Source organism: Synchytrium microbalum (assembly GCF_006535985.1).
Source record: "Synchytrium microbalum strain JEL517 chromosome Unknown SmJEL517_scf0013, whole genome shotgun sequence".
Lineage (NCBI taxonomy): Eukaryota > Fungi > Chytridiomycota > Chytridiomycetes > Synchytriales > Synchytriaceae > Synchytrium > Synchytrium microbalum.
The window spans coordinates 91,201-114,524 of NW_022158362.1; the positions used below are offsets into that span (position 1 = coordinate 91,201).

The window sequence follows — 23,324 nt, forward strand, 5'->3', positions numbered from 1 at the left end:
GCTATGTTTCTTTTGATTGGCGGGTTGTAATGAGGTACTGTTGTATATTGTCACTTGTTTACAACTGCTTAAGTGTTACCAAAAAGGGGGCTTGTTATATGAGGGTTCTTTTTCATAAGGTTATTGTCCTGATAGTCGTGAGAATCCACCGTCCGGACTGCTTCTAGAGGAGGAAATACGTGATGGGGCTTCCAATGAGAGACGTGGCGAAGCAGCAAAACTTTCTGTATGTATATGGATTGGAGCCTGCTCCTGTTGACTTTCTTTTTCTTTAGCCTTGACTTCTTTGATGGCGTTCAGAATCTTGCGACGAGATCCAAATGTTCTGACACCTAATTCTTTCAGGTCTGATTCCGTCTGTTGGGAAAGAAAAGAGCAATGTTATAAGATGGGATTGAACTGTTTTTCAAAAATACGCTCTGCTTACCAATTCAAGCATCATTTTGAAATCAATATCCTGACTCATGAAGACTGGAGCATATTTGGAACAATTGATAGATTCAAGCAGCATTTTGATTTCTAAGTAGCATTGCGTTGAGAATTTGCGTTTTGAGCTCAAAGAAGTGAGTCTATTTACTTACTACTATTGCCAGAGAATCCGTCCAACTTGAACATTTGGTCAATCATTTCAGTGTTCATGACTGCCTCACTCTCTTCTTCTGATTCAGTATCTGATGATGAGACTTCTGCTTGATGGAAGGAATCTCGTAGAGTGCTTCGAGGTCGAATACGAGAGATCTGATTGAAGAGGAGGACATCGAGAGATGTTAATGTGTATGCAGAGACGCATCGAGAGAAACTGATGTAACAGAGAAAAAAAGGCACACACCTTTTCAAGCAGACCAGCAGAAGCGACTGCATCCATAGACTTGGACAAGGACATGCCACAAAATTCACCATTGGGAACCTTGGCCACTGACTCGACTTCGGTATCCAAAGCATCGAATTGCATGCCACCATATGCGGTATTTTCGGAACCATATTGAGCTCGGTTTGCAGAGGTTGGAAGCATGGCCATGAGAGCGCCATCGGTGTGAGCAAATATAGGCATTGCGATGGTGCTATGGTTCTGTGTAAAGTATGTGGTCGAGTGGTCAGCAGTTTGATAATTGGAACTGAATGCGAAAAAGAGAGCAATAAGTTGCAAACTCTACCTTCATTAGATCCGGTGCATCCCAAACAGTCTTTGGCCGAGGTCTGCCTCCATTTTCCGGTGTAGTATCACTTCGTTGGAAGGAATGACTACGTCTCATAGAGTGTTGTTCTGCAGTTGTCACAACACCTCCAGCCCCACTAGGCACAAACGGTTTGGCATCTACGAAAGCGTGTAGATCTGGTAGGGAGTGAACACTTGGTAGAGTTCTACCGTTTGGTCCTTTGGCGGCTGAAGATTTTGGAGATGATGATGATGAGATACCGAGATCGAAGTGGTTTGCGTTACCACGTGCAAACAAGTTATATCCATTGATGGAGTTACTGGTTGATATTTGTTCAGTTATAGTGCTTGCAGTCGCGACAGGTGCAAGAAGTTTGGAGTCAAAGTGTCGGAAGGAGTCGTAGCTGGTGGTTGTTGGCAGCTTTGCGTATGAGGAGGATCGTGTTGCTGGTGCTGGCTGGTGTTTCAGTGGAACCTAGTAATCGACAGTGAAAATGTTAGGATCTCTCAACCAAAAAAACCATTAAAGGGCGATTCATGCCTGTTTTGAGGTCAAGAAATCAGTGACGACACGTTGAGCGGCATTCAGGATTTCTGGAGGCACCATATAATGATACAGAATGATTCTGCAATCAGATGGTTCATCCAGTTCCCGCGGCATATGATACAAGAGTTCGATTCCATGTTCTCGGTGAAGTCGTTGTATGACACTTTCACCAAACTCTGGCTCTGGGAGCACTTTTCGGGCAGCAGGTGAAGCAGGAATAGTGAACTCGTACATGTCTGGCATGAAGGCTATTATCCTCTGCTTGGCGTGTTCGACAGCGTCTTCCATACCAATTATAGTCCACAGATCGCTACTGCTCTCACGATCAGGGATGATGACATCTACGCTTGTATCGGCTTGGATTTCCATAAGGTTGCGGCCGCGAGGACCAATAACCATACGTTGGAAATGTCGAGGTACAAATATGGCGGAGGTGTAATCGACTCGTTCGTTCAATGTAACCAATTCCATGACTGATGCCTTCAATTCACCGAGGTTCATTGCGTTCTTGGCTGGAGTTCGTGCGATTACGTTATCCTCGTTGTCAAAGTAGCCTCCCATTGTCAAGAATTCATCAGCGTTTGAGAATTTTACGTAGACTCCATACTTTTTCATGATTCGTTGGATGTTTTTACCACCGACTCCAATAATGCGTTTATGGAAGATCTCTGGTACATGGAATGAGATTTCCGCTGGTAGTTCGTCTTCTAATAGCTGAAGTCCTTCCAATGCTCGTGCTGGTGATACGTGATAGATATCGACCAACATGTTGAAGCCGTTGTATTGTTCTTCGAAGTTAAACCGAACACCAGATGCTTTCAGAATCTTGTTGGTTTTACCGTTCTTCTTTCCAAGAATGAACTCCTTGTGTTCTAATGCCAATTCAAGTTGGAATTTCGTGTCTCGTATGAGAGGCTACAAAGAGGCAAAGACTTTAGTTGCGACACTTGGTACAAACTATCCAACAAATTTTAAGTTACCTGAATGACTTCATAATCACTGAGTATGCGGAATGAGTCCTTTACAGCAGGCTCCACACCATAGATTTCCATAACACCACGTCTAAACACGACATCTGCTCGCGCAATACGAGAAGCAAAACTTATTTTATCGTTGATGGCACTCAATACAGCAGGTTTGAAACCAGTTGGTGATGTGGAGTTCGAAGGTGCTGGGTAAGGGTTCGTTTGGGTGGTGGGGAGTGGTGATATTTGTATACATGCAATGTAGAGCTCAGTAGCCTATTGAAAGCGAGGGAGGATCAACATTATGTCATTGTGCCTGCGATTTTCGTATTATGTTTGCACATACCAGGTGCATCAAAGCTTTGATTGCTCGCTCCACATATACACGATTATCACCAGTCACGACGACGACATTGCTTGCGGCACCGAGAGATGGTAGCTGAAGATATACACCATTATCATACATAATTTTTATCAGGCTGTCACGACGATATAGCAACATCCAATCCAGCCGACGAGGTAAACATTGGACGGTCCGTGATATGACGATGAGTGCCTAAAAGTATGAGAAGCATATCGTGAGCATGAAGAGCAAAGGCGGAACACAGTTGCTGGTCAATTGACAGCTACCTTTTGTCGAGCTTCATTCACCAATGCTTCCTTTGCTTTGGAAATACCCAATGAAGTTCCTGTAATCCAGATGGTTCCGGCATCAAAATCGAGTTCAGGTGTTGAGCGATCCTCTGCCTTTGGTGGCATGCGTGATATGGGTGAGGGTAACATGATATTTGTCAATGTTTTTCTCATAATTCTTTCCAAGACTTCTCGTTTTCGACCAGCTACAATATAATGTAACCTCGGATCGATTTCCATACATTCGGATATGAGTCCAGCCTGTGATGAGGTATAAATCAATTTCAAGTTGTCGGATGCCCAAAAAACAGCACCTCCACCATCACCGCCTGACCAAAACACACTCTCACGTGCAAATTAGGAGCAACTTACTGCTTCGTCCAAGAGGATGACGGTCTTGACCCTAGCCTTTTCAACAGCTTCCAGTACACCCACTATTTCTATAATCTCTACATTTGTTCCAGTCAAAGCTCTAGCAGCTTGTGGTGGTTCGTCTCCAGTATGACCATAACATGTAATTCGAACCCCAGCCTCCTTCATGATTTCATCTAGACCACGGCTAAACGAAGCTCGAAGCGCGGTTCCTTTGCTTGTCAAGACGAGACTAGTACTGGTCGTGACAAATACACGATACTAGAAAGTAGAGAAAATCAGTCTGCGTGTTTTTCAGAGGCAAAGCATCTAAGCAGAGTCTAGACTTACTTCAGAAATACTCTTTCGTAATAAATGTCCACGGGTAGATATGACCTGAGGAGTTGGTCCGTTAACCGTAATGGAGCAAATCACTTCATAACAATTGGGATCATGAGTTGGATTCATCACACTTTCGCTGACTGAGACTGGACATCGGTACAGGCGACCTGCTTCAGCAGCAAGACGAGAAATATGTTCAGAGATTTGATGGTGTCGAGCTGTTAGCGATGCTGTTGAAATATCCCAGTCGTAAACTCGAACTGGGTAGTAGAAAGCAGAGCACTGGGTAATGTCCATGGCTTCTCTCGGACAGGCAACCTTCCCAAGACAGGGGAATACGCGCCCTAGTTCAAGTAGTAGTCCACCTAAAGTTGTCTACTTTGCCACCACCGCAGTCTGTGAAGAAAATTGAGTTTTACGTGTTGGTATGGGTTGAACGAAAGACTCCCCAATCACACGGTTTTTGGAACTTAAAACAACGCTAAAGAGAGCTCGGACGAAGCGCAGATTTGCGTTTGGAGTCATCTTTTAAAATTTCAACGTCCATTTCGACCGAGAAGATTCAAACCTGCGCCTGTCGTCACGTGGTGTGAATGCTATGGATGCGACTCTATTTCCTATTAATGGCCTCTACATATTCAAAGTGTTTACGATATAGTATCATCAAGTCATCCATAACTATTTGTGATTTACAACGAGGTGTTACCAATTTTGTTGGATGTTTTTGATCAGAAACCAAACTGGTAATTACCTTTTGTAGAATACGGTGGATTCCTGTAATACACTCTCTGCAAAAAGTCCATCATTGCACCTGTAGCCATAACAGCTTCCTCGACTGGTAGTGTATCCCAGTACGCATTGTCTACTGCAAATGGGTTTTCGGGAGAAGGTATCAGAATCAAGGATAGCACCTCCGTTACGAGATCATATAGCTTGACGTCTTTGTATGAAATGTGTCAGTTTGTGCGTTGAACAATCGACTATGACAGACGCGTCAATTACCTTCTGTAGCCCATGCAGTTGTTGAATTCAATTTTAATGGTGTATCACTTTCCAGCTTTTGATCTTCTCGTACTTTGATGAGTCGTTTCTGATTTGATCGTATCTGATCGTATTAAGAGGAGTTGAAAGTTAGATCATGCAACAAAGTAGGTAAAGTACGCGTTTGTAGGTCAGTGTGACGTACCCACACAAAAGGACGATTGTATTTCGCGTAACATGCAATCAAGAAGGCTGTCTTGCTCGAATCTCGTTCTAGTTCACGATCACATGGACTGGCTGGTGGATTCTGGCCGGCTGCGAAATCCAGTAGCCTGTATATCACGACGAGTTTTAGGTCAGTCTCAATATGTCTGCCAGGTTCAAGTCAATTCCAACTTACAAATGACGCGTTCTTGCAGAGAGCTGCTCTCTAGGTCTAAAAGATATACAATAAGCATGATGTGAGCCAACCAATAGATGGAAGAGTTGAAGATCAAATTTACGCTGTTCTTGCAAGATCCAAAGTACTTGATGCGCGACTTAGAACGCGACTTTTCGAGTCTCCAGCATTGTAAACTCTCAAAAGTAATTCTTCTCGTCCTCTTAGATACGTTTCAAAATACAGAAATCCCTATATTGGGAGAAGTTTGATGTTCATGAGCAATGTTGATGTAAAACTAACGGGGTCATCTTACGCGTAAGCATCCTAATTGCACAAATTCAGCGAGTAAAAGATTTAATTTACTTGGTTCTCTCTGGTTTGCATTAGTGCGAGGTGAGCTATCTTAAACCCAATACCAAAAAACACTGAAGTTCCCAGCTAACCTTTGGGGATGTAGACATCCTGAGCTCCTACACGATCTAAGAATACCTGGACACGGCCGTTCTTGATGCAGAAAATCAACTTTACCCCTCTGAAATGTGTTTAAAGGTGAATCTTCGTGACGGACTGTTTCGCAGTTTTAAAAAGAGGTATGTTCTAACTATATTTAACGCGAGCAATCCTATTTTTAATACAATTCTACAGAAGCATACAGCATACGTGTTTATGACACGTCCTTTGATTGTGATATGATAAATTGTGGGAAATGTTTGTGGTCGAGATGTTGTGGAAGGTTTTCCCAAGCATCCTATACATGTAAAAGGTCAGTTCTGGCTTATTTTCTCTCTTATACTTAAACACACGATACATACTTGAAGATTCACAGGGAGTGGAGGATTGTAAGACAACTTCAATGACAATCCAACAGACCAAAAGTAATCACGCCTCAATCGCAATTGATCATCTTCTAGCCTTTTGAATGCAGCCATAGTGTCCATATCTGCCATTTCTTCATCATTGAGGTTCAGCATGGAAGACAATGATGAGCGAATCATTCGGTTTGTTTTTCGTTCACCGTCAAGAGATTTTTGGATGGCGTCAAAGTTTGGATCTTTGGCCATTAGGTGATGTGGAGATACATGGGATATATTCATGTTTGTTTGTGCGGTTTTTGACGGTAGATGGAAGAGACGTGTTGCTGGGATTGATTGTTTTGTCGGAGTTGATGAGAAGATGACTCCTTCCTTGACGAGGGCATAAGTTATAGATAATTTGGGTCCAGACATCACTAAATAAATACCATGTGTGATTAATGCAGGAAACGGTACGCATCAGATGCGCAAGATCAAGATTACCTGCTCCTTCCAAGACTTTGCCAGCTTTATGAAAGTACAAGACTGTGAGGGGATACAAGCCAGGCGAGCCGAGTTTTATAGATCCTTCCACTTCATTGTAGTAATGCTAAGAGAAGATTTGAACTTGGTATCGCTGCATCAAACATGACAAGCTATTGCATACCGTTCCGTCGTTTTTAGCCACAGTTTTGCCCGCTATGTAGAGAATAGATCCATCATTCGAGCCCAGAGAGAATGAGTATTTCCCAGGCTCAGTGATTTGCAATATGCCAGTGAACCTTATAGCAAAGTTGCCACTGTGCAGTTCTGTGACTTGTTGCTCAAAGTTCTCATCAATGAAGACCTTTGAGAGTGACGGGGGCAGTATTAGTTAGGGATGCGCACCGAGGAATGCAACAAGTACAAGATCTTGACCTCATCAGCAATTCCCAACAACTCTGGAGATAACTAAATTTTCGAAAAAAAAGGGTGATGGTTTTAGCAAATCGTTTGTTTCAAATGTTGACATTGATGGTCTGCAAACAAGCGACGAAAGGGTTACAACTGCAAAGTCCGGCAAGTTATCGAAGGATCCACTGTAATATTCAAAGCAAATGCCTGGCGATAGTTCCGCAGACGACGTCAAGACTGAGAAGTTGCCGAGAGTGAGCGATGATGGAGCAATGACCGACGTAGGGCGCTGATTGTTTGCCAACATGATGACAGTCGGTATAATTGTAGGTAAGAGCTTACAGCTGCCAGAACTGATAGGCCTACACAAAGAACTGTTGATGTTGGGGGAAAATGGAGAAATCCAATTTGGCGACGGAAGCGAGCATCTGGAGACACCCAGGGAGGTTCAAAAGAACAATGATTTACGTGTTATTACATGTTTTGAGCCCTATAAAGCTTGTCCTTGCAGAGTTGAATATGAAAATATCAATCAAATCACGAGAATGGTAATCATTCCCTCAAGTCACTAAAATACTCAAGAACGCTAGGAGATGGACGCAGATCAAATTGCCACGGCATTTCATACGCGCTGGCATCCTGCAAACACTAGCAAGACACCTCATACAAGCTTTGATGCGCTGGCTGCCTTGCAGTTTCTCGACCAGTTTGAAGACTTGGCATCTCCTGATGACGTCGATGCTATACGCTGCGAAGTAAGAGCTAGATGTCATCTTGTAATGCGCAATCAGCCATATCTCAATTCGTCATCACTCTTTTATCAAGGTTAGGGACATGTACGAACAAACAGCATTCAATGGTCAATCAAGTGAATCGCTGTCAAGTCGCATAAAGCAAGCTGCAAGAGCAAGGAATCCAAGTAAGAGAAGCACTTCCGAAGCTTCTCTTTCTGTCGACGATCTACTCAACATGGTCTGTGATCACTCTCTACAAGCCTGTAAGGCATACAGGTGTAGGAGCTCACACTTACACGCTTCTAGATGACAATACTGCCAGATCCAGCCATTCCAGAGTTTCCTCGTTTGTCAAAAAATGTAATAGACAAGGCTTTATCGAAACGTGTCGATGAAAGTATGTGATCTTCGACTATGTCTAGTAACAAGGCTCCACTCTCTAAATTTGGCTTGAATGATAGCACGTGTTATAGCTCGCTCAGGCTCTTTACCTCGAATGAAGACCTTTGTTCCGCCAATGATAATGCAACAATACCAAGTCACAGCATCAAGAACTGCTCCAGGACAAGAAGCACCACTAAAAGTTAACAAGTCTGTACAAACTGATTCTCCTGAAAAGGTCAAGAACGAATCTCGGCCGAAACGCAAGAATAGACATCCAAGTCCAGATAGTGAGAATGAAGACGTAGAACCATTGTCAAAGAAGCCTTCTTTTGCAACATTTGCAACAGCTAGAGACGTGTTGGTAAGACCACGTTTTCGTATTCACGCTTGTATCCTCTGAAGTTTGACCATCACATCCATCTTTTCTTAGGCAGTGGAAATGGAAAAGACCAACACTCGAAAGGATTCCAATGATGAAGATATACTCGAAACAATGACAAGAACAAAATCAGAGGCAAATAGTATACCTGCTATAACAAAATCGAAAAAATTTGTTCCTCCACTCATGAATGGCGATGGAGCACCCACTAAGAAGTATGTGCTTTTCAATTGAGATCTCCTCTGAGGTTTAAAGAGGCATACTGATGACAGACTCCTCTTTTAACAGGAAAGCCAAAGACGAACCTGTCGATGAACGACTACGAAACATTGAAAAGAGAATGTTGGATATGATCCTCAACGAAGTCTTAGAAAAGGCACCTACTGTGTCATGGGATGATATCGCAGGTCTGGAGCATTCCAAGTTGGCTATAAAGGAAGCTGTAGTATGGCCCATGCTACGTCCTGATATTTTCAAGGGGATTCGAGGTCCACCCAAAGGATTATTGTTGTTTGGACCACCTGTGAGAAAACGTCACTGCGGAATCTCGTTTTTTGGTTGAAGTTAGCTTCTTTGGAATCTGATCTCAAATCGCAAATATTTAGGGAACTGGTGATTTTCCTTGGCTTTTTTTGTTGACTCTCAACTAATAGAGAACAAGAATAGGTAAAACGTTGATTGGGAAATGTATCGCTTCTCAAGTCAAGGCTACTTTTCTGAGTATATCTGCCTCATCACTTACCTCGAAATGGATTGGTGAAGGAGAAAAGATGATGAGAGCTCTATTTGCTGTAGCTCGTGTTCATCAACCTTCAATCATCTTTGGTATGGGTTGCACGCTCAAGGTTTTTTTTGCGAACTTTCTCAACCCGTTTCTGATATTGGCAAATGTAGTGGATGAGGTGGACTCGCTGCTCACTCAGAGGCAGGATGGAGAGAATGAAGCAACTCGACGAATCAAGACAGAGTTCTTGGTTCAATTTGATGGTATGGGTTGTGCGAGGTCGTCGTCAACGTGAGCACTAATGGAGACCCAATTTATTTGGCAGGCTGCGGAACTGATAGTGAAGATCGAGTGCTGGTAGTCGGAGCAACGAATAGGCCTAGTGAGATTGATGAAGCTGCTAGGAGGAGGTTTCGAAAGAAGTTGTAAGCATTGCAGCTTTTTGACAAATTATAACTACCTCAATAACCGTTTTTTTGTGTCAAAAGATACATACCCTTACCAGAAGCTGAAGGCAGAAGACACATTATTCGCAACTTGTTGAAGAATCAAGAGCATTCGTTAGATGAAGAACAAATGCAAGATATTGTTGCTCGAACTGAGGGTTACAGTGGGTCTGATATGGATGGACTTGTTCGAGAGGCTGCTCTAGGTGAGAGGTTTCGATTTGCATGTTAGCGATTGCCCAGTCTCAAAGTTTTTGACACCAATCATTTATATCCAGGTCCTGTTCGAGAGATCATCGACATACAAAATGTAGAGCTCAAGGATGTTCGGCCAGTCACTTTTGAAGACTTCATTGATGCACTCACGCAAGTAAAGAAAAGTGTAGCAGAACGAGAGCTTGAATCCTATCTGAAGTTTGATGACGAATATGGAGCGAAAAGTGGTAATAGTAAAACGACCACCGCTTTGTAAATGTTTAATTTTCAATATCGTAACTTATGAAAACACGAGAGGAATAGACTTCGCATAATAGATGGACACATATATACTGGTATGCTGCCTGACTTATGTTTATAATTTTATATATACTATGTGATCTTACAGTCACTCGTCACATTTATACTGGTCTGCTGCTTGATTTATGTTTATATGTTTTACATATACTATGTGATCTTATAGTTGCTGGTCATCACACCCGCCATAACTTGACTACTTCTGGCCCTTGAGAGAGCTTGCCAAGTATTCTGGAACCGTTATAGGCTTACGTTCGAGCACCCTCTCCAACGTGGGATCTACAGCAGCAAATTCTCCTGCTCGACTAGCAGCAAACATGCCCACAAACGTCTTGGCCTGTACTTTCGGCAACCCCTTCACCGACAAATCCTTGTCATACTCCTTGTTGACTGTACTGGCTGTGCTGAATAGTGTGACTTCAACTACCAAGTACTGATCTCCCAACACAATCAGGACATCTGCCAGTTCCGCCACTAAAACACGTGGGTAAGTACGAAAGTCAGCGCTACCATCAACGAGAGAGTACAAACTATTCCAGCCTTCCCATGCTAAAAGGAAAAATTAGAATTCAAAGTCAACATCAACACTATGGCATGTAGCAACATGAAATCAACCAAAGACTTACTCCTTCTAAGGTTATGGTATCTGTGACGTTTCCGCAAGTGTTTTCCCATCCTTCGAGGTAAGTTTGAAGACGTAGAGGTTTAGCTAGTGAGGCAAGAGCCTGCGTCATGTAGAAGAGGCCCTACAAGCAAGAGAGGGAGGTAAGATGTCGAGATACCAATTTTGTAGCCTAGGCTTCAAGGGCTCCTACCAATGACGAGCCATTCCTTCTTTTACCTCCACGGGGATATAATAGTCGCTATTCAAAAAAGTGTGTCCTAAAAGGGAAGCCTTGGACCCTGGCAAAGGCGAAATTGATCATGAATTTGAGCCAGGCGCATGCATTGAGACTTTATGATATTTAATATGCGTTGTTTACCTCATAGAAATCATTGAACAATCCATCAACTTGCCATCGGAAGTTAAGCCTATCAACAGAGCCTACTGCAACCGTATCTGAGGTATCTAATCTGCATCTTCTCACCTACGGCACGCTCTCTAATTGGCTCTTTTTGTTTTGCTGGCAGAGGAGCTATTGTGCGCAGCAAACGTTTGGATTATGCCAATTGTTCAATTCAACGTAGATCCTGGACGTAGAGACGCATTACCCGTCAATGTGAGTTGCATGAGTCGGACTGCTACATTTAAAACCGGAAACCAGATCTAACGGGCAGTATTTGTTCTGAAAGCTTTATTTCACAGTTAAAACCCAAACGCAATTAACTAGAAACAATGAACTAGAAACAATAAGCAACATCTGCGAACAAAAATATCTGCAACACCTGACACTGAGAAAAGCATTGATTGAGCGTTCGCCAGTTCTAATGGGTTGAGAGAGTTCGTTCTTCGGTGCTTGGAAATTGGTGAGGGCTCATCATGTAAACATTGAGCCCGCCCACTAGTAAACCACCGGTAATTGTTCAAAAGAAATGGCCAAAAGGGTTCCAAAAGGCGTGGTATCTATTTGATCAAAAACTGATGGTTGTCAGTAAGGTCTGACGTTTGTGAGAATGTGTGTCAGCAAATAATGTATTATTTTGTGTGATCAGAATGTTTTTGTTTTTGGTAAGTTTGGGTATCCGTCATAATTCATCGGAAGCAGAACTGATTAAGGTTTTTCATCATATCACGATTTCAGTCCATTGTATTTTGTCTTTGCAACTTACCATGAATTCAGTGCAAGTGTTCCAGCATTGGTAGCAGTGCATTCAACGTTCGAACTCCATGACACTTGAAATCCCAATATCAAACCAATCTTGTATTCTCCAAATCGAACAAAGAAAACAAGACCTGAGGAAAAAAAGGCAGGGTTAGACAGGTGCTCTAAAGCGTCCATTATCATTTCACGAGCTCCCAATAAGATGTTCATAGTCTCAGTTGGTGGTGCATGTTAAAATATCCACACATAAGTTTCGGAAATGTTCTTTGGTGAAGAACTTGAACTCATCATCGACAAGAAACACATCCATCCAAACTCCACGCTTTGTTTGGGTTAACCCCAGATAATAGCATCACTCAAAACGTACCTTAAAACTCGAATAGACGGTCCAAAACAGTCCAAGGAGACTGCGTCCGAAAAAAATTGAAGGCAAAAAAAATTCAGTTTAATGTATGGTAGGAGGTATGTCAAACATGAGGAATCTCTTCGGAGACAAGTGCATCAGATACGAGGAATTCATATTATCAGCAGATTAACCGTATCAATGGTTTATGACTGGGATGATTTGGTTGTCTTCATCTGCGACCAGAAAAATTACAAAAGCGCTGCATCCTGGAGCAGACTCGACAGGAAGATACTAGGAATTCAAGATTTGCTTACCTGCGGTTGGCTTGCGAATGCTCCTCCACGTCTCCAACACCTCGCGAGCTGTGAAAGAGAACAAACGCGAGCGAGCAACCAAGCTGCAGAAAAAAAATCCCCAGTAGTTCGGGTGGAGGCATCATGCGGTTAAAAACCCAAGTCACGTACAGTAGCTTGTTTTGGCTAATAGGAAGCTAGTTCATGTTACCTCAGTGACCTCAGTGCTCTCATACATATAGCAACACAGATTTCTGACCAAACAACATGAGAAACCCATACATTCGACCGGTGATTATCGTCCATACGATCCAACGTTCATTGCCAGTTGAGGATCTACGCCCCAACGGACCTTTGTCATAAGAAAGACCATCTGGTCGACTTGAACTGGAAGCGGCGTTTATCAGAGACCTTCAATCTAGAGTTTCTGGTATAATTAATGCGTTTTGAGTTGAGAATCATCGAATGGTCCAACTCTCAGCCGCTGGTTAAGGTGTAATACGATTGACATTAGGTTGGCAAGTACTGGTTCTGCAAAAACACTCCTCAAGTCACAGCTCCAGCACCAGCTCGTCGCAGGAAAGTACAGTCTGATGTGCCTACTTGCAGTCATCATGAAACCCCTCAATCATTGAATAGGAAGCGTGTGCATATTTTTCATTTTGGTTATGAGATCAAACCACGATCACAACTCCTTCCTACGTGGCAGCAGACACGATAGTGGCCATCTTTGTTTCCTTTTACATGATGACTGTCTCAAAATTTAGGAAGAAACGGCTCATCGTTGAGCTGAAGACGTTTGCGTCAGCTTCTTTTTCACGATAGCCACACCTCTGCAATTTAGCACCACTACCTTTCCAAGAAGTAGTTGCATAGCTTCTTCTACTATTGGATCGCCACGCTGGTTTTTCCTTGGCCCTTCTACTACAAATTTGGACTTCAATCTCCCTACAAAGATACGAGATGTCAGCATTCTGTTTAACATGAATTTTGAGCTAGCCTCCTAAATTCATCTAGAATTTATTAAAACACATCAGTTGAATGATACGCATCGGGTGCATTAACTTTTGCATCCCAGTCACTTCGTATGAAATTCGAACTTCAAGCGGCATTTGTCGCCACTGATTTTTGTTCATTAAAGTCAGTTTCCAAACATGAGCAGACACGTAAGATGAGAGTATTTACCCATTTTTAATTACAATAATATGATTTAGGACACACTTTTGGAAAACGCACCCAAACTGCACCTCGCACCCAGCGCCCTTAGGCGCCCCACCCTTTTATGACGTGCGTGCCGCAGAACAGACACACACGACGCTTCAACTTGAAGGCAGAATCAATTTGCAGATATAAGAGAAGTGTAATAATCAAAAAAAAAATACTTGCAACTACTACAAAACCAAACCACCCTAAACCCCGAATAATATCATAGACCATTCCAGAATTCTAAAGCTCGTTTCCTGACAATGTGCGAGATGGAATCCCATCGCAAATTTTTTCCACCACTACTACGACTAGGCTCTTGCTTTTGGTAGACACTGTTCCAAACAGTACGGTATTGGCTGATGACGGTACTGATTTCCTTATCAACGATATCCCAAGACTCGATCACACTCTTCTTGAGTTGTGACAAGGTCTTGACCAATAGCCTATATATAAACTCGATTATCTTTTCGGAGTTCCATTCCGCACTTGGCGAAGCCTTTCCTACGATAATCAAGCTACGTTCCATAACGGTTCCATATAAATCATTGGCGCCGACCGTGAGTGCATTGGTTATAGTAGATAGAGTATCGGCGGATGTGGATTGGGTCGTTGAGATCATCTTGTTGACACCGCGTCTAATGTTGCTAGCGGTTTTCTTCCATTCTCCAGATGTTGTTGATACGACATTGTTTACACTGTGCTGGATGGTTTTGGCAGTAGTGGGTATTACGTCCTTTGTCATGTGATTGTATAGTGTCATGGCATGGGCGTGGTATTGGACTGATATTCTATTTATTTTAGTCATGGCTTCGTCCTGGAGATGAGATACCTGCTGCTGTAAGATGGTGGCTTGTTCCTGTAGATGAGATACATGTTGTTGTATAAGGATGGCTTGTTCTTTGGCGAGTTCCGTGAGAGCCGTTATGTGAGTGGTTGTGGTTGACGAATCGTCGGCTTTTTCTTCTACTGTTATTGGTTCTATGATTGTTATAAATGGCCTGCCTACTACTACTGATGATGGTACTGATGATGCTGCTGCTGTTGTTGCGACTGATGATGGTTGATCTTCTTTATGTCGTGGTATGATGACAGTTGTATCGTTTCGGCCTTTTGAAGCCTTCTTCCAAAGCATCCAAGCTGAAGATAACTTTGGTCCTGTATACATGGTTGACAATGACGTGTGCTTTGACCTTTCCAGGACATCACCAGTTGGTTTATGATCAGCAAAGGCAATGTGACGGCTATTGACACCAGTACATGCTGTTATGTTGGAGCCACTTTTCATACATAGCGTAGCGTTACAATCAAGCCTTCTACGTGGAATGACTTGACCGAACGTACTGTTGTTGTTTGATGGCGTTTGAGTGTACAGTGCCTTGATCAACTCGTGTCCAAGTCCGAGAATTATGGCGGCAGCAACGAGACCGAGTAATATCAATATTATGCCATCTGCCTGTGACATGAATGCAGCGATACGACCGATGCTACCTTGTACCACGTTTTTCTTCCGGGGTGACTTGCCTCGTTTGTCATCAGCAGTTGGACTAGATGACGATGAAGACAGGCGTTCACGAGCGTGGCGGATGTCAGCTTCAGTAATTCTGGCCAAGGATTTCAAAGTTGGTTGAATGGAGAGGTGCAAGGGTTCCTGTAATGGAGGAGCTTGTTCTGCAACCGGTTCCTCATCGTCAGAGCCGTCCGATTGCTGACTATGCAATGATGCCCATTCGATATCATCTAATATATCATAGTCCTTCACGAAAGAGTGAGCTTGAAGGGCAAGAAAATGACAACAAGATTACAATGTTTCTGAAGCGTTGCTTTGCTGCCAGGAGGGCGTACGTACCAATAACAATTCGACCTCGTCATCCATTTCTTTAGTATTCATGATATCTCGGCCTGTTACTTATTCTTGGAAACCTTCCTCGCCTCCACAAATCAAGTTTTTTCGATTGCTACGAGTTAATCATCTGACGCAAATTGTAGTGTTGTTTTCAGGAAGAGACCAGGTTGTAGGCGAGACCAGGACGTGATTTCGATGTAAAATGTATTTAATGCTCATTTCTCACGCTATTCACATACATGCTGTTGAAGAGCTCGCTCAAATCCTTGGTTGACTTGAGTTCGTGTCCTGTGCGCCTCGCCTACTTTCAAGTCGAAGCCTAGAATAGTCAAAACAGCGATTGATTCCTTGAAATGCGTCATACATTTTGTTTCCTTGTGCACGAAACCTCGAAGACCGCCCTGATCTGGACCTGATTCATTTGTTAACTAAAACCACGAGACGCTGCCAAACTTCACTTTCGACGGCCGATTACAACATTCGATAGCTCGGATCCCTTGCAGCAATCTTGATATTCTGATATATATTCTAACCGAACTGCTGTCTCTAGGCAAGTTTCACTCTCAAAAGCCCATACACTTTTCGACCTTTTTGAGTTTTTGAGAATGATTTGATCTGACCTGTTTTCGTTTACATTATAGGCTCGCATAGCTAATTATACACATCTCAAAGCTTGTCTAATCATACATGAACATGAACGGCAAGAAAGACATCGTGGTGGAAGAACTTCATCAAAATGTACATTTCAGGTGCGATCTAAACCAAATGTTCTGCTCAGACGACTACCGGAATCGTTCTTTTCAAACAAATTTTCAACCTGTAGGTGCGATCTGCATACCCACATCTTACCCAAGAGGCTGCCAAATCTTGCTGCAAAGTATGGGTATGGAGGATGGGTCTCCATGGTCGAAACTGAGAAAGGAATTCGTATGGAAATCGACGGAAAACCATTCAGAAACATTGAGTGTAACTGCTATGATGCTGATCAACGAATTGTGGAGTGTGATCAATTGAACGTGCACACTCAAGTGGTGAGTTTGGTTTGTGATTGTCACAGCTGGCTTGATCCGTTAGAATGTTGCTGTTTCAGATTCCATATCGATTAAATGTTGATCTGTTGTGAACATTGCTTGTTCAGATTCCATATTGATGAAATGCTGCTCCTTTAGCTGTCGACTGTTCCAGTAATGTTCAGCTACTGGGCAAAACCGGCAGATGCTAATGATCTTGCCAAGTGAGTCTGCGAAACTTGAAACTCTATTCGAATATTGTGACTCTGACGGCACTCTTTTTCGTGCAAAAGGTACCTAAATGATAATATTGCCTTCACCTGCGCTCAAAACCCAAAGCGCTTCATCGGTCTAGCCACAATACCAATGCAAGCTCCTCAACTTGCCATTGAAGAGCTGCAGCGATGTGTCAACGAACTAGGTTTCAAGGGCATTCAGATTGGCTCTCATGTCAATGATTGGAACCTCGACGCCGAAGAACTCGAACCTATATGGACTGCTTGTGAAGAATTGGACGTTGCAGTGTTTATTCACCCCTGGGATATGGACGGATCCAAACGAAATTCAAAGTATTGGTTTCCATGGTTGATTGGCATGCCATGCGAAACTACCATGGCTATATCCTCGTTGATATTTGGTGGCGTGCTAGAACGACATCCAAAACTGCGAGTCTGCTTGTCTCATGGTGGAGGATCATTCCCTTATACTATGGGTCGTATTGAGCACGGATGGCGAGTAAGTCAATGGCCCATGCACGGGTTTTTTTTGTTGCTCTTAAATGTCGGATTCAACCTTCCACAAATTGCTTCATTAATCTGCGGGGCATTCTCTTAGGTCCGTCCTGACCTGTTCCCAACTAAAATACAAAACCCGTTGAGCTACATACCTCGTATATATTGTGACTCGTTAGTGCATGACGCCGATGCTCTCGAATTCCTGGTCAAGAAGTTTGGTGCTAAGCGTCTCATGTTGGGATCTGATTATCCCTTCCCATGTAAGTTCAGTTCAAATTGCAAACTTGAAATTCTAGTTTGCTGACTCACGTTATGCTATAGTGGGTGAACATGAGCCAGGACAATTAGTCGAATCTGTCACATTTCTGTCTCGAGAAGATAAAGCCTCTATTCTTGGTCTGAATGCACTGGAATTCTTGGGTCTTGATGTTGCTGATTATATGCCAACCAAAATAGCAACGACACATCCTCTAGCTCTCATCAAAGACTTGAAGGAGAAGCTGCTGATCAAGGAGAACGACTTGAAGGATAATTTGTATATCAAAGACGAACAAGGTGCAAACGCTGTAGCATAAGAAAGGGATACTATTTCAGAAAATAACGTCATTTTCATTATTTGTATTATTGGAAAGTGCTCTATTTTGAGATTGTTTTAAATAGCCTGTAAAACTACAAAGAGTATATACGAGGAATTATCTATATGCAACTTGTGTGTTGATGAGTTTGACGTTGTCCACGGCGTTGCTAGTGACATTGATGATTCACCCTGCTTTATGGGACATCACGTCCTTTGTATACGTGCAGCCAATACAATATCCTTTCCAAACTGTCTGTATATGACGTCCTCTAGCTTTGGCATGAGAAGTTCGTCGGAGCTACCTGTTCGATCCAACCCCATAACATGAACACCATTCCCCACATACAGAGGAGCAATAGTCACTATAGCGGTATCCACTACATGAGGATGATGCACCAGCATCGTCCTTATAACACTAGCACCTCCTTCAATCATGATAGACTTTATCCCATACGTGTTCTTCAGCACGTCCAATACAGATGGCAGATCTAGACGCCCGTCGATGACCGGACATGGTAGCATCACAGCACCTCCAGATTCCAATTCCACGACACGTTGCCTGTTATTGATCAAGTTTTGCGTATCCGTGACAATTATAGGGTTCCTAGCCATTAGTGTACATTCTACAGGCGTCCTGAGCCTCGTATCGAGAAGAATAGGGCGCGGATGCTTATAATTTACAATATCACTAATCTTGTCACCGTTTGACAAATACTCGACCAAACGTACAGTCAATGATGGATTATCGTTCAGCACAGTTCCGATGCCTACTAGTATACCATCGTGTAGAGCCCGTAAGGCATGTGTCATGATGAATGATTCTCGTCCGGAGAGTGCTAGTTGGCGTCCATTTGGACCGGATATGAGGCCGTCGAGCGAAGATGCGTAGGTTAGTGTTATTGTTGGGCGAGACTGTGCCGGTGGGATGGAGTTTAGGATTGGGAGTAGGAAGGTATATGCTTCTCGTTCTGTGTCGTTCATTTCTTAGGAGTTTTATATCGGTTGCAACGGTGTTGTCAATGACTGTCGTGATGTTCAAATTTGGAGGTATTTTGGAATTTGGAAGGCAACTATTGATGTTTCCAGGCGGTAGAAGGACGGGAAACGTGTATAATTCGTCTTTACATGATATAGATGGAAGTAAGCCTGATTCCAATACGTGACTCGCTTCATTCTCGTGAAAGGTCCAATTAGCAAAAGATTCATCATACCTTCGTTTCTTTGAAAGCTCTTGACCTCCAGGCTTTCTCTATAGGGAGAGAGTGGGTGGCCTGTGATCTCTGCCACCATGACAGAACTGCAGATCGTCAATACTGGCTCTGATAGTGAAGAGATGCCAGCTCAAACTGAGCAAACACCAGACTTGATAGATGTTGACGATGAAAGAACAGCTCTGCTCATAGATCATTCACAGTATAATGGCGACGAGCCGCCGCCTTATTTCGCTTTTGATGATGCACAATCTTTAGGTATGTAGTAGGAAGGGGCTCCGTGTCAGCAGCTGACATTTAAACCAATGTTTTTGAAACAACTTGCCAGCAAGTGAGATCTAATGTCATTATGATTGGCTGAAGCACGCTTCCCCCGTACATGGTTTTAGAACTTTCAAGAGCAGGCCCATGATGAAGATCACAACACTGACACCTCTACGTTTTTCATACGATATAGAACCGTTACCCAACTACAATGAGCTATCTAGACTGCTACCATCTGGACGACCACTAAACAGATTCCAACTCTTCCGAAAATTCCTATCAGAGTACTGCTTTGACGTCACTCAGCTTCTAATGCTGCTACTCGTAACGGGATGTGCTCTAATAGTCGTAGCTCTAGCACTGCTGCCACTCTTAACTCATTGGTTTGACGCCGCTGTGCCGTTTACTCCGGCTTTCCCACCGTTTGACTATATACATCCACCACAATCGCTACCAGTACATTTCGAGCCTGCAGTTCTTGGTTTTGGATATTGCCATCACGAGAATCAAGTAATTGCTGTAGCTGCTCCGATATCGATAGACTCGTCAACATATAATACTATAAGAATAGAAGCTACAGGTCGAGGATGGATGAAGATCCATATCGCTGATACCGATGATATCTCTGATATACAGGTCGAGCCACATTTCCACATCTCCGAAATCGAACTGGAAAAGAATGTAAATGTCATGCTCCGGAATCTACCACCTCGGTATGATGTGATGCTACATACGCCAATATTAGACGAGACGAGTAGTGATTGTTATACCACGAATGTAAAAGTGACTATACCACTACGCCACTCGTTGGGAAACGTTAAGCTCGTCTTAAATGTGCCGCATATACATATTGATGCTGACTTTAAGGGCTCTTCAAGCTTTGAGTCTGTTGAAATCCTGGCCTTGTCAATGAATATATTTGTAAGTGATGTGGCTGATAATTGGCCGACTTAGAAACGCCATCCAAGTTCTGAGTCCTCTCTTTGTTTCTGCTATAGAATCTGCCATCATCTGTAGTCGACCTCGTATCAACAGACACCATCTATGGAGTAGCTGGCTCTTTCAGTCATGTATCTATGCTAAACGTCACATCACGGCACGATGTCGATATCACCGGTATCGATTTCGACTCGGCTTCAAACTCACATATCGGAATCAGAGCAGGAAACAGAGTATCTCTAGCTGTCAACTCCAGCTATAGTGGAAGAATAGATATGGAATCTTCGGGTTGGATTGTAGTAGATGATGTTGCTCTACATCATTATGAAGGTGCTCGTGGCGATGGTAACAGCACTCTTCAAATAGCTTCAGGTGATGCTGGTGTTTCGCTTACTTGGCAGGATTCTCAATAAGCATGATGCTTGTGGTGGATTGGACTTCTTGGAAAAACAAGTGTATATATGAAATTGCTCTGGTATCTATCTATCTCTCCCTCATTTCACGTTCATGTGGAGTAAGTTATATTAATGATGTTTATTTCGTCAAATAAGATTTGCATTCGTTACAACCTCGAAAGAATTCGAATGTTAAATCAACGATTTAACCCGATTAAGTCTGATGCTTCGGAGTTGCCTTGTAGCCTACGAAAAGAGATCACTGTAGAATGCAATCGCTTGGCGTTCTTGATTGCGAAAGACCCTATGGGAGAAGCCCAGCTTTCTACTAGAACTGGCTCTCTCATAAGAGGGCAAAGACGGTAATGATGTAGTCGTCTCCAGCACACATGGCCCTTGTCTAATCCGTATTGCTGGGTGCGCTGCATCAACCCTACGTGTATCGCTAGATGTCTTGAAACTCTGTACTTGCTTCGCTAGATGTCTTGAAACTCTGTACTTGCTAAGGTGTGGATGTGAGTGGATGGAGCCAACATCATCGGTACCGACGGTATTGCAGGCTCCTACCTAGAAGTAGTTTCGACAGATTATTGGGGCTTATCCACATTCTCAAACAATGTAGTGGAATATCCATAAGGATCTGAACATCTTCCTCGGGGTTAACGTCCTAGTTGACAGCTGGCGGGATTGCCAGTACTTCACGGCGGTGGGCAGGGAGGAAGATGTAAATGACTTGCCAATGAATGCAGCAAAGTCCACTTGAGCGGTGTGTCTGTTTGTTTCCTTCGCCATAAGGTCTGGTAGATACAGCATCATGGCTTAGTCAGATTCAAACACAATGTTGACGTTCAAGTCATAACACAAAGGTAAGCGGTCCTTGATATCGTCCATGTACTCATAGTACCGAATCAATTGAAATCAATGCATACGTACACCTGCTTTTTTCCCACGTGTATTCTGGTCAACCGGTAACAACTCAGTATGTATGTTTGGATGGGTGTTCTGATTTTGAAGCGAATGGGTTGTTGCATTGAGGGTAGAGGGGGCTGTGAATTCCGAAAGAATGTCGCGTTGAATTCGACAAGGGATTTTTTTGCTTTGGAGTGTTCGAAGAATACACGTTATTCCAAATATCATGCAGGTCGGACGTATCATTGATGTGAATGTTGGATGTACTGCTACCAATGCGGCAGACTGAATTGAATTTAATGGTGATCGCAGTGATCAAAATAACGCTTGACACACCAAAGACTGTACTCTCGTTTTTGTGAAATGACGAGCCATCAATCGTCAGTTCTACTTTCGAAGAAATATTAAGGATTCTGAAACTTGCCCAGGAACGCATGATTGTCTGATTGCGAAAACAAATCGTGGAATGCTTGTCCCTGACAACTGCCATTTCTTGATTTATGACGGTGAGTTTGCCTTCCCAATGTTACAGAGTCGCATCCTGTTCTAACTAGCGATTGTCGACTTCTGATGCATTTGTCACCGGCCGGTGTTTGTATCCCGTTTACGGCTGAATCAACAAAAGGCCAGCGTGAATACAAGATATGTGCAGCTCATACTACTTCTTTGTTCTTTGTGAGTTTTCACTATATTTAGAGCGATGACCCTCCTGGAATACAATTTCTCTACTCGACTGGCTTCTCATTCTGATTTAGCAGCTTCTCTCGCCTGTATTTCCTTCCATCGTTCAGCAAATGGATCTCTCTTTGGCCATTGCAAGAATGGTGCTCTCTTTATCTTGTCTTCATAAGGTTTGCTTTCCTGTTCTCTCATGTTTCGTCCGGTGAAATCAATAGCAGCCAATCCAGCAGCTACCATGGGAGCATAAAAGCATACTGAGCGTAGTGATTGTGCTAAATTGTAGGAATCGGATATTAGATTTGAGACGCTGAAGCTATTCTGCTTCATAGGGGATGCTGTTTTTTTGGCACGTTACCTCGAATACCAATTAAAGCACCAGCAACAAACCCACCCACGCCAGTATTAATATAGTCATCCTTTTCTCGTACTTGAGCTGATATACAGACTGTGCCATATGTCAATGCACCAATACTTCCTATTCATTGCAAAACGTTTGATGTTTAACAAAAATATCCAAAATCCCAATGTTTTAGCATTTCCTTATATGACATTAGAAGAGACATACCAACCACACCGCCCATACGACCCATCATGGGTAGAGATTCTCTAAACGGAAGCCCAGTCCACCATCCAGAACCAGCTGCCATCAAAGCACCAAACCCAACACCATAAACTCCAGATTTTAAGGCTTCTGATGCACAGCTTGCTTCCATCAGGTCTTCTGCCAGGAGCATACGCTGGTAATCGGGCACATACAGCCATTGGCTGCTGTTTGAAGAAGCCATGGTTGACACACTTACAATTGTGGGAGGCGAAAGTCCACATACAAGGGAATTCAATATTCTAGAGAGGAGTTTTTGGCGCGTCGTGATAATGATAGTGAGATACGCAAGAATCTATTTTTACAGCGTTTATATGGTACAAGGAAGGC

The 23,324-nt window shown here is 43.1% G+C and overlaps 8 protein-coding genes across 8 annotated transcripts; 3 read left to right on the top strand and 5 right to left on the bottom strand.

Moving 5' to 3' along the window:
- Window positions 1–120: 120 nt before the first annotated feature.
- Window positions 121–4,291, bottom strand: SmJEL517_g02809 (uncharacterized protein; the record flags this gene model as incomplete). Its single annotated transcript, XM_031168737.1, has 11 exons — window positions 121–357; window positions 428–519; window positions 582–738; window positions 830–1,069; window positions 1,155–1,631; window positions 1,725–2,618; window positions 2,684–2,944; window positions 3,015–3,224; window positions 3,299–3,562; window positions 3,674–3,934; window positions 4,004–4,291. 11 exons carry the CDS (start codon window positions 4,289–4,291, stop codon window positions 121–123), a joined length of 3,381 nt encoding a protein of 1,126 aa, XP_031025214.1.
- Window positions 4,292–4,604: 313 nt separating this feature from the next.
- On the bottom strand, window positions 4,605–5,818 carry SmJEL517_g02810 (uncharacterized protein; the record flags this gene model as incomplete). Its single annotated transcript, XM_031168738.1, has 8 exons — window positions 4,605–4,672; window positions 4,746–4,934; window positions 4,997–5,099; window positions 5,181–5,307; window positions 5,376–5,411; window positions 5,479–5,606; window positions 5,671–5,730; window positions 5,801–5,818. The coding sequence occupies 8 exons, from the start codon at window positions 5,816–5,818 to the stop codon at window positions 4,605–4,607; spliced, it is 729 nt and encodes a 242-aa protein (XP_031025290.1).
- Window positions 5,819–6,021: 203 nt separating this feature from the next.
- Window positions 6,022–7,349, bottom strand: SmJEL517_g02811 (uncharacterized protein; the record flags this gene model as incomplete). Its single annotated transcript, XM_031168739.1, has 6 exons — window positions 6,022–6,105; window positions 6,170–6,585; window positions 6,653–6,758; window positions 6,816–6,995; window positions 7,037–7,099; window positions 7,194–7,349. The coding sequence occupies 6 exons, from the start codon at window positions 7,347–7,349 to the stop codon at window positions 6,022–6,024; spliced, it is 1,005 nt and encodes a 334-aa protein (XP_031025291.1).
- Window positions 7,350–7,635: 286 nt separating this feature from the next.
- SmJEL517_g02812 (uncharacterized protein) lies at window positions 7,636–10,181 on the top strand (the record flags this gene model as incomplete). The annotated part of the gene is made up of 11 exons (XM_031168740.1): window positions 7,636–7,797; window positions 7,868–8,014; window positions 8,083–8,173; window positions 8,238–8,521; window positions 8,591–8,754; window positions 8,828–9,062; window positions 9,193–9,364; window positions 9,434–9,554; window positions 9,605–9,688; window positions 9,752–9,915; window positions 9,988–10,181. The coding sequence occupies 11 exons, from the start codon at window positions 7,636–7,638 to the stop codon at window positions 10,179–10,181; spliced, it is 1,818 nt and encodes a 605-aa protein (XP_031025288.1).
- A 6,679-nt stretch (window positions 10,182–16,860) lies between these two features.
- Window positions 16,861–17,992, top strand: SmJEL517_g02813 (aminocarboxymuconate-semialdehyde decarboxylase; the record flags this gene model as incomplete). The annotated part of the gene is made up of 4 exons (XM_031168741.1): window positions 16,861–16,907; window positions 16,977–17,418; window positions 17,518–17,677; window positions 17,739–17,992. 4 exons carry the CDS (start codon window positions 16,861–16,863, stop codon window positions 17,990–17,992), a joined length of 903 nt encoding a protein of 300 aa, XP_031025289.1.
- Window positions 17,993–18,198: 206 nt separating this feature from the next.
- SmJEL517_g02814 (uncharacterized protein) lies at window positions 18,199–18,975 on the bottom strand (the record flags this gene model as incomplete). Its single annotated transcript, XM_031168742.1, has 1 exon — window positions 18,199–18,975. The coding sequence occupies one exon, from the start codon at window positions 18,973–18,975 to the stop codon at window positions 18,199–18,201; it is 777 nt and encodes a 258-aa protein (XP_031025286.1).
- A 307-nt stretch (window positions 18,976–19,282) lies between these two features.
- On the top strand, window positions 19,283–20,821 carry SmJEL517_g02815 (uncharacterized protein; the record flags this gene model as incomplete). Its single annotated transcript, XM_031168743.1, has 3 exons — window positions 19,283–19,463; window positions 19,663–20,390; window positions 20,468–20,821. The coding sequence occupies 3 exons, from the start codon at window positions 19,283–19,285 to the stop codon at window positions 20,819–20,821; spliced, it is 1,263 nt and encodes a 420-aa protein (XP_031025287.1).
- Window positions 20,822–22,453: 1,632 nt separating this feature from the next.
- Window positions 22,454–23,178, bottom strand: SmJEL517_g02816 (uncharacterized protein; the record flags this gene model as incomplete). Its single annotated transcript, XM_031168744.1, has 3 exons — window positions 22,454–22,665; window positions 22,749–22,868; window positions 22,959–23,178. The coding sequence occupies 3 exons, from the start codon at window positions 23,176–23,178 to the stop codon at window positions 22,454–22,456; spliced, it is 552 nt and encodes a 183-aa protein (XP_031025284.1).
- Between the last annotated feature and the right edge of the window lie 146 nt (window positions 23,179–23,324).